This window comes from Staurois parvus, unplaced genomic scaffold (assembly GCF_062004578.1).
Source record: "Staurois parvus isolate SC_StPar_1 unplaced genomic scaffold, SC_StPar_1.0 ptg000361l, whole genome shotgun sequence".
NCBI lineage: Eukaryota > Metazoa > Chordata > Amphibia > Anura > Ranidae > Staurois > Staurois parvus.
Genome location: NW_028318157.1, coordinates 298,611 through 309,010, shown reverse-complemented (window position 1 = coordinate 309,010; position 10,400 = coordinate 298,611). Strand labels below are relative to the sequence as shown.

Below are 10,400 nucleotides of genomic sequence, written 5' to 3'. Positions count from 1 at the left end.
CACTGGGTGCAACTTTGAACTGTAAAATCGCATGAGAAGTCACATCACTGTGAACGGGGGCTAATGCAGCTGAGAACAGAGGTCATGTGGTCACTTTTTTATTTTAAAGGTATTTATAATCTTTTTTATATATAAACACAAATGTTTGAATTTCTGCTTGTTGGGGTTTAGATCCGTTTTTTAATGCTTCATGTGTTTTTTGTAGAAGGGGACTGGATTTTATAAACAAGACTGTACAAATGTGCTAAAAACACATGTTTGTGCATTTTACATGCTTTTTAAGCTGAAAATATGTCACCAGTACACCAAGGATCCAAACGGGTCCAAAGCTTACTTTATGATTTCAATGATTTCTTTACATGTCCTAGAATCTGTTGTCCTGGCAGCAGCATTTTGGCAAAAAACAAATGGCTGATGCTTGTAAAAGTGTGTAACGTGTTTACCTGCATCAAGAGTTTGGGCATTAATTCATTTTGATTGGTCAGAATAAATAATGAATTCTGGCCCTAGAAATGAATGAATGCTCAAGTGGTGAATGCGCGTGTGCTTGAGCTTGTTGGTGAGTTGGAGAGTGTGCATGTGTATGTTGGTGAGTGTAGGCATGTGGGCAGAGCCAACTCGCCAGGTGCACACAGGGAGTTTTTACTTTTTCTCACTTGTCTTCCTCGGGTCTCTCTGGTGTACATGCTTACTAATTTTAGGGACCAGCCAGGGCTCCGTTCATGTGATATCAACATTATGGTGGTACCCCAACTTAGAAGCAAGCTGTACACCCCGGTGTCTCTGTATCATAACCTGCAGCTGTATACAGGTGCCTCCCCACAATACATACACCTGCTCAGGATATGACAGTTTGAAGGGGACACCAAAATGGCCCTGATCAAAAATCTACATACCATGGAATGTCTGGCCTTGGTACAGACAGACAAGGTGACATACATAGGTTAAAATAGCGATTAAATGGAATTTCCCACATCTGTGGCTTTTTAAATTTCAGTTAATGTCTGTGTATAAATAGTCAATGAGTTTGTTAGCTCTTGCGTGGATGCACTGAGCAGGCTAGATACTGAGCCATGGGGAGCAAAAAGTAAAAAAACCTGAGTAACAAGCTAATGGAACTTTATGAAGATGGAAAAGAATATATAAAGCCTTGAATATGTAGTCAGTACTGTTCAATCACTTATTATGGGGTGGAAAATTCAGAGAGCTCTTGATACCAAGCCAAGGTAAGGTAGATCAGGAAAGATTGTAGCCACAACTGTCAGAAGAATTGTTTGGGATACAAAGAAAAAAATAAGTAACCGCAAGAGAAATGCAGGCTGGAAAAAGACAGTGTGGTTGTTTCAAGGAGCACAATACTTGAACAAAAGTGAGCTGCATGATCAAGTTGCCAAAAAGAAGTCTTTACTGCACTAATGCCAAAAAAAAGCCCAGTTACAATATGTCTGACAGCAACTTGGCACTCCTCACAGCTTCTGGGGTGAGGTCTGAAGGCATGGGTAATATTATGAAAATTGATGGCAAGATGAATGCATCATGTTATCAGAAAATACTGCCATGGCCCTTTGCAAATTGGATGCTCTTGGACTTTCCAGCATGACAGTGAACCTAAGAACCAAGTTAACCCTCCAGTGGTTACAGCAGAAAAGGGTAAAGGTTCTGGGATGGCCATCACAGTCTCCTGACCTTATTATCATCGAGTCACTCATGGGGGAGATCTCAAACGTGGGGTTTATGCGAGACGATCAAAGACTCTGCATGACCTGGAGGCATTTTGCCAAGACAAATGGCCAGCTATACAACCTGTATGAATTCAGGGCCTCATATACAACTATTAGAAATGACTGCACACTGTCATTGATGCTAAAGGGGGCAATACACAGTATAAGGAACTAAGGATATGTAGACTTTTGAACAGGAGTCATTTCATTGGTTTTCTTGTTGCCATGTTTTGTTTTGAGATTGTGCCATTCTGTTATGACCTACAGGTAAATATGAATCCCATAAAAAATAAATGTGTTTGCCTGCTCACTTATGTTTTCTTTAAAAATGGTACATACAGTATGTTACCAATTCTCCAATTCTGCAGAATTTTGAGCACAACTGTATATCTCCATGAGCAATTCCATGCAAGCAGATGCAATTGGCTGTGGGAGTTGTTAGTCTGCTGTTGCTTTCAATTGGGCTTCTGTCCACAGCTAATTGCCGAGAATCCCCGCAGGGTCCCCTGCATTTAGTTGCAAACAGCCCCATCGCAAGTGCTAATAGGGCCTAGGACTCCTCCACTTTAAAGGAGCTATTTCACACCATAGAAATGCAGTCTGGATGTGTTCTGGATGTGTTTCTGCACACGATGTTTTGATGCATTCTGGCGCATTTTTGATACTTTTTTTATGTGTTGTAGTGCATTTTTCCCTCTTCTCTTCTTCATCTTAAAAAGGAACATGTACATCCCAGTGCTTTTCTGGTGCGTTTAGGCATATTCTGGTGTATTTGTGATGCGTTTTGCCATGTTCCAATATAGTTCAGTGCAGAAAAAATGCAGCATGCTCTCCTTTTTTCCTGCACTGGAATCTACTGGAACTTACTGCAATGATGAGAACTATGCCATTAGAACCCATATAACCTATTGTCTATGCCTTATTGATGTAGAAAAAAATGCATTGGACTGCATCTGGTGTGACCTGACCCAAAAGTATGCTGCTTTGCTTATTACAACCCTTGGATTGCTTAGAAGCTCCTCAAAAAACTACACTCCCTCGGCCTCAGAGATTCTGCTCTCTCCTGGCTCTCATCCTACCTCTCACAACACTCCTTCAGCATTACCTACAATGCTACCACCTCCCCCTCACTCCCCCTCTCTGTTGGGGTCCCTCAAGGCTCTGTCCTTGGGCCCCTTCTCTTCTCCATCTACACCTCCTCCCTTGGCCAACTCATACACTCTCACGGCTTCAACTACCATCTCTATGCCGACGACACACAAATCTATCTCTCAACCCCCCACCTCACCCCCTCGGTCTCTGCCCGAATCACACACCTACTGAGCGACATATCAGAATGGATGTCGCTTCACTTCCTTAAACTGAACCTCTCCAAAACTGAGTTTCTTGTCTTCCCCCCAGCCCGGATACCACCCCCCATTGACTTCTCCATCACAACCAACAACACCACCATCAAACCCGCCCCGCAGGCCAGAGTACTTGGTGTCATTCTGGACTCCAACCTATCCTTCCAGCCCCAAGTCCAATCGCTAACAAACTCGTGCAGACTCCACCTCCGCAACATCGCCAAAATCTGCGCGTTCCTAACCCCAGAAACCACTAAACAGCTCACCCACTCCCTCATCATATCACGACTCGACTACTGCAGCTCCCTCCTCACTGGTCTGCCTCGCCGCTGGCTATCCCCGCTTCAGTCGATCCTGAATGCGGCTGCCAGACTCATTCACCTTTCCAACCGCTTCGTTTCCGCCACCCCCCTCTGCCAATCCCTCCACTGGCTTCCGATTGCGCAACGGATCAAATTCAAAATCCTAACACTGACGTACAAAGCTGTCCACCATACTGCCCCAAACTACATCACTGACCTAATATCCAAGTACCGCCCAGCACGCACACTCCGCTCCTCACAAGACCTCCTTCTCTCTAGTTCCCTGGTCTCCTCCTCCCATGCCCGCCTCCAGGACTTCTCCAGGGTGTCACCCATCCTCTGGAACTCCCTGCCCCAACCCATCAGATTATCACCTACTCTCCTCTCCTTTAGGCGCACCCTGAAAACCCATCTCTTCAGGGAAGCCTACCCCACCCCCTGCTAACTTGCCGACCTCCTCCACTCTTCCTACCACTCCATCCCCCACAGCTATCTCCTCCTGTACCACTATCCCCTCACCCTCCTAGATTGTAAGCTCGAAAGAGCAGGGCCCTCAATCCCCTCATGTTTTGCATTGTATTGGTATTGTTCTGTCACATGTTCCGTCCCCCTTTATAATGTACAGCGCTGAGCGAACTATTGGCGCTTTATAAATACTGTATAATAATAATAATAATAATAAGGGGTCAAGCCTCCCATTCAAAAATCTGTTTTAGAAAGGGCATGCCAAAACAAACAGTAATTTCTTAAACAGAGAAAGGAAAGGCATTTGAAAAAATGTGCATTATTACAATGTGTATGGTCTATTCATAACCCTAGGTTTACAGTGTTTTCTGGAGCATTTTGCAGAAATGCAGTACAGTCCATTTTACATGATTTCCTATGGGACAGGTTCACATCTCCGCGTTTTCACCAGTGAATTTTTTGGAAAAGGTCAGGGCGTTTTTGATGCATTTTGTGTTTAAAATCTGCCTAGCAACAAAAAAATTAAGACAAATGAAAAAACGCAAGTGCAAAAACACAAAACGCAGTACAAAGCGCAACTCAAAACGCAATGCAAAAACACCTCAAACCTGCATAGATGTGAACCTAAACTAAGGCATTTTTTTCTCAACAAAACTGGCAGAGGAATTTATTAACTGCCTTTAGGCACTAACCTTTTAGAGTCTTTAGTAACAACACAGGAACATGCTGCAGTGTATGGAAAGGCATCACCAAGGAATTCTGCCTCTTCAGATTAATTTACAACAGCATGATGTATATACAGTATGCAGCGGTAGTGCCTTAATGCCAAGCTGACCCGTATATGTGCTGCTGTCTTGTTCTGTGACATGCTATATGGGGGGCCGGTGGGACAGGCTCACAATTACTTTAGCACTGTCAATCACAGTGCTGGATAATCATGGGCATCTGCTACTGGCCTTAGGCATCACAGCCCATTTAAAGCACTGACTCCTGCTGAAGGGGGTAAAGCTCATTTAAGTCCAAAAACAAAAATGTTCCTTATTGCAGCTTACAAGTCCTTAGATGGGGTGACTGCATTCATTTTCTGTTATTCTAGCTTCTTTTCCTTTTATTTTTGCTTTGTGATCCTGCAAAATAATGTACTTCCTCTCCTAGGGTAACAACACTCCCTTTGTGCACCGCTGTATCAGTGAAAAGAACCATAACTGCTCTCCTGATCTGGACAATAAACACATTCTCCTTCTTTCATCTCCAATATATGGAGGCTGGGGGACTTGTAGAAAGATAGCTTGGAACGAATATAAGATTGTTTAGGCCTGTAGTTCAGGAAGTGACAAGGACACTGTACTTCTGGCAAGATCAGAAAATATTTTCTGTACTTGCCAAAAATGTTTGAGCCTGAAAACAAAAACTAAAGCAGCTACCACATCTAAGGTCTGGTAAGCTGCAATGTATTACATTTTTATTATTTGGTTTATGTGAATTTTCATGTAACAGTAAAGGATTCAGATATTCTTCAAAATGAGCAGAATAACCATCTCTTGAAAAATATTTGTAAAAATTCCCTAAATTGAAATGTGACAAAGCAGATCTCAACCACCTGATATCATTGTCCTCCCATACAAAAATGTAAAAAACAGAAATATGATTTCATGGTAAATGGTCAGTTGAGATAAGTCACCCATTATTTGGCCTTGTTCCTGGTTACAGAACATAATGGGAACGAAAAGAGTAGTCTACCAAGGTTTGAATACATTTACATTTTAGCAGCTAAGAAATGTATCCTGAGTAACTAGACATGTCAGTTATCCTATTCTGATCTTATGCAAGTCATGAGCAGACTAAAACTAGATCCAAAAAATACAGCAGACAAAAAAACTGGAAGCCTGTTTTTAATCCAAATCATATTCCGAACACAATTTAAGATGACTATAAACATTAAAATTGGATTGTACAATCTCTTTTAGATGTACCAACAACTATGACATGAAGGGGTCTTCCTGATTAGATAAACATTGAATGAAGTGTTTAGCTATACCAGGGTTGTCCAACTGGTAGCCCTGATCTGCTCCTTCTGTCAAATCCCAGCTGTCAAAATGATACACAGTTTCTGAACAGTTCAGATTCCTAATTCAGATATACACTGTAACACAATTGTTGTTACATCGTATTTACTGTTTTATTCATCCACACAAATAATGGTTGACTTTTGATCATGCATATCATACCAATTGAAGTAAACCTGCCATTAAAAATAAAAAGTCCTATTTAAACTTTTTTTAACTATTAGTTAACACAAATCAGCCACAATTAAGCAGTTACTGCAGCCTCCAAGAAGCAGAATGTTTTGTAGTTACAATCATTAGTTCACTGATGATACTTGGCCACAGTTGATCTTTAAAATGTTTAGAGAGGAACAGAAAAAGGTGAAGGTAAAATGAGAAATGCCTTTTAGATTTAAACCTTTCAACCAACATTTATTTCAGAGTCTATTTTATTATCACAAATTAATAATAAACATACCACAGTACAGCACAGGAATTACCTCTTTAAAAAAACAATAGTCTATCACACATCGTATGATGTAAAAATAAAACATTCACTGGCCAAACACATGAAAATTAAAAAGGTAAATATACGACAGTTCCCAGCTTTTCACAGCTTACAACTATTTCAGTAAATCCAAATCTGATATTCCAGGTTTGTGTAAGTGTTGGCAGGAGTTGAAGCCTATTGGCTAATTATAATTGTCTGAGACTCCAGAACTGAGATCTGTGCACCTATGTTCCCAGCCCCACCCACCTGCTTCAGACAATCCAATGACATGAGCTAAAACAAGTGAGAAAGAGCTGCTATCTCCTTATTAATCCTCAACTTGCAGGCACGGGCTTCCAGATCATAAGATATCTGGCAACCTCCAATGATCAAGTAAGGAAAGGCTGGCGCCACAGTAAGTTGCCTACTATCAATGGTCTTTATTAATATTAGTGTAATACAATCATGCAGTAATCCAATGCATTTCAGCCACTGTGACTAAGGCCTGATGGCCAAATCGCATTGGATTTCTGTATGACTATATTACATTAATATTAAAAAAGAACATTGATTGCAGCTGGCTTACTGGGGCGGCAGCTTATCCTTACATTACAATCCAATGACAAGCTTTCCTCTGGGAAGGACTGGATTATGACAATGATGATGTACCTGCATTATCTGTACCTTCTTTTCTGCCCCTCTAGCCATCCCTTACCCATCTGCCTAGTTAGGGTAATATATATGTTGTATTGTTATCCCCTCAATTTAAGAGCACAAAAATCTTTCAATAAATAGTACACAAAATAAATACCCCCCTCCCCCTCACCACCACCACCACCAGATGCATACTTACATCATATCCTGTGGCTGCCCACATTGTTCACATACAGTACATTCCACACAATCTCCTACACAATGGGGCCCTCTCTGGAGGTCAGAGTATCTATGGCCTGCAGAGGTGGTCCCATAGAAGGCCAGCACAGTGACATAGCCACTAAAAAAAAAAACTGGGTCCTGCTAGTCCAAGAACACTTGCTCCAGCACCCTGCAGCATATCTAGGCAGTTACTGTTGGATGGAGTGATCTCCACCCCGATAGCAGCTGCATAGTTCCGGCAGTAAACTCAGGAGGAAATAGAGCCAGTTAGTGGTAAGGGACACAATTGTGTTAGACCAATGTTAGAAGGGTTTTGTTTACTGCCACTGACCACTAACGATTGGAGGGAGGGGAAGCTTGTTCACTGCCTCTGACCACTAATGATTGGGGAAGTTGGGGAGGGGGCAATAATGCCTTTGACCACCAAGGTTTGGAGAGGGGTTATTGTATACTGCCACTAACCAATAATTATTGGAAGAGGGGAATTGTTTATTACTGTGCACCAATGATTGTAGACTTGTTTAAAGCCACTGACCCCCAAAGAAGTGGGGGGGGGGGGGGAGGTTGTTTATTTTCACTGACCACCAGTGATGGGGGGTGGAATTGCTTACTGGCACTGATAACCAATGATATGGGGGGGAGCAATTGTTTACTTTTACTAAACAGCAATGATTAGGGCAGGGTAATTGTTTATGGCAACTAGTAATAATTATATGGGGGGGATTGTTTGCTTCCATTGAGCATCAAAAATGGGGAAGTTGTTTACAGTCACTGACAACCAATGACTGAGGGGCATTGTATACTTCCACTAGCCAAAAATAACTGGGAGAGGGTGATTGTTAATTGTCACTGTCCACTAATAAATGGGGGGCGGATGGGGTCTACTACTTACTAACAATGATTAGGGGCTTGCACCACAGATTTTCTGCAGCAACATGTCTGTCTTTCTCAGGTTCTAAAGTTGGGAGATATTCAGTAGATAATTTTCACCAATTGATGTAAAGAGGATGGGGGCTGCACCTGTAAGATTCAGAAAGTATGAATTTAGGAATGGTTGATTACTTATTGACAGGGGCGCACAACAGGATGAAAGGATTGAAAGTGCAATTATCCTTTAAACAACTCTAAAAACATGTATGACACGTGTCTATTACAACTGTCCCCCAAAATTTTTCTCAAACTCCAAATCCATCTTAAGCTGGAGACACCTCACCAGTGACAGAATTGCTAAGGTTCAACATTTATTATACGGAAATGTCCCCCCCTTACTGCATGGACCTGCTTCTGCAACAATTTGTTCAGCAACAGACCAACCTTTCACTGCAAGTTGAATCCTCCCAGCCCAGGAAGAATCACTTTTGTTGGCAAGAGACTTAGCCAAACAAGAACCAAGCTGTATAGTACAGATACTCCACAATTAACGCAAATGTTGCTGACCATAACATTTTACAATAGTTAGGGAAAGGCTGGCAAGGGAGGCAGGGGTCAAATGCTTAGAGAGCACTTGTTTTTATAACTGAGGGCCCAGGCTGATGGTTTTCCTTCAGTCAATACAGCAACGCCATTTATGTTCTATGTCACTGGCCCCTGTAGACCACACTAACATACTATCTGCATTCTCTCCGTACATTCCAGACACCAGTGGTAACTCCTAAAGCTAGCCTACCTCTACCATCAATTTTTATCTGGCATTTACTAATTATAGCATGCCTTAATGAGCATAATTTTTGTGCTGCATGACAAGTGCAATCAGGTCATCCTATAGGAATAATGAAGTTGTATTCCTTAGCGAATGTGCTTTTCTTCTGATCATCTGTGCTTATTTTTATCAACAAGTCCTTCACAATGACTAGAGGCCATTGGGAAAGATCAGATCACAAATCCATCTAGGCTAGTTTTATGATGCTGTCTGTTCACTCATGGAACCTTGTGGACACGTTTCCATGCCTCAAATATTGAAAATGCATGCTACACAAGGAGGACATTTAGATTTCTTATCTCTATCCTTGAAGACTTAAATTAGAAAGATAACAAAAAAATTATGAAACATTTAGGGGTAGATTTACTAAAACTGGTGCACTCAGAATCTGTGCAGATGTGTGTAGTAGTCAATCAGCTTCTAACTTCTAACTTCAGCTTGTTCAACTAAGCTTTGGCAATAAAACCTGGAATCTGACTGGTTTGTATGCAGAGCACACCAGATTTTGCACACTCCAGTTTTAGTAAATAAGCCCCTTAGTATCATACCTAAAATGACACCACTTTGTGCCCTAGGCTGTTTGGTTTTCTATACATACAGCCCTGATCAGGTAGCGAAAGAAGAAAACAGTTGGAATTCCAAAATAATCATGGTTCTTTTAGAGGGACACCCTCTGCTTGGTTTTGCGATCTTTCTTCTACTTTACTGTCCTTTTTATTACACATAATGTACACACCCAATATAAGTACGACTATAATTGGTATTATTGTTAATAAATAGTACAGATGTCCTGAGTCTGTCTGAAGGCCAACAGTGGGCACCTGGAAGAAGCAATGCCAAAACACATCTCTATAGTTTGTTAGGATAAGTTCAGCTTGGGGTGTGCAACAATTGGATGTGAAATGAACATATTCATATATTCCATCTGGTCCATGGGAGGCAGTGCCAGAGCCATTGAGGATCTCAACAAACTTAATTCCATCAGCATCTAACACTAGCAGATGGGCACTCCACTGATGGTCCTTGCACTGGCTGGATAAAAGAGATTCAGGGCAAGAGCCGAAGTATGATGGTTGAGGGCACACAGATGGGGTATGTACAGGAGATACCTATGAGAGAAGAAATAACTAGTAAATAGGAAAACGTAGAGGAAAGGAAAGGAAACTATAAGACAAGAAAACCAAGAAAAGCATATTTTGCATGTTGAGGGTCAATCAGTATTGATCTTTGAGTTAGGAAAATACCCTGCAGATGTGTTTCAGGCTACATGGATTCTCAGATCTCTTCATGGCACCCTTGGTGAGATTTCTTAACTGGAAAATCCTAATCCTAACCTAAACTGAATAATCTTGCTTTTCTGATTTCATTCAAAAGAGTTTCCACCCACCAGATACAATTTCCTTGTGTGTGTAAACCTTAATAAAAAAAACTTCTCTTTGTTTTGGGCTGTTAAATA

The 10,400-nt window shown here is 41.5% G+C and overlaps 1 protein-coding gene across 3 annotated transcripts in view; it reads right to left on the bottom strand.

Moving 5' to 3' along the window:
* Positions 1–5,710: 5,710 nt before the first annotated feature.
* VWA7 (von Willebrand factor A domain containing 7) overlaps positions 5,711–10,400 on the bottom strand; it is a 65,629-nt gene continuing 60,939 nt past the window's right edge. For all 3 annotated transcript variants that reach the window (XM_089684890.1, XM_089684888.1, XM_089684889.1), the window contains one exon: positions 5,711–10,053. In XM_089684890.1, coding sequence (XP_089541016.1) covers positions 9,592–10,053 — 462 coding nt within the window. In that variant the 3' untranslated portion in view covers positions 5,711–9,591. The remainder of the gene's footprint in view (positions 10,054–10,400) is intronic.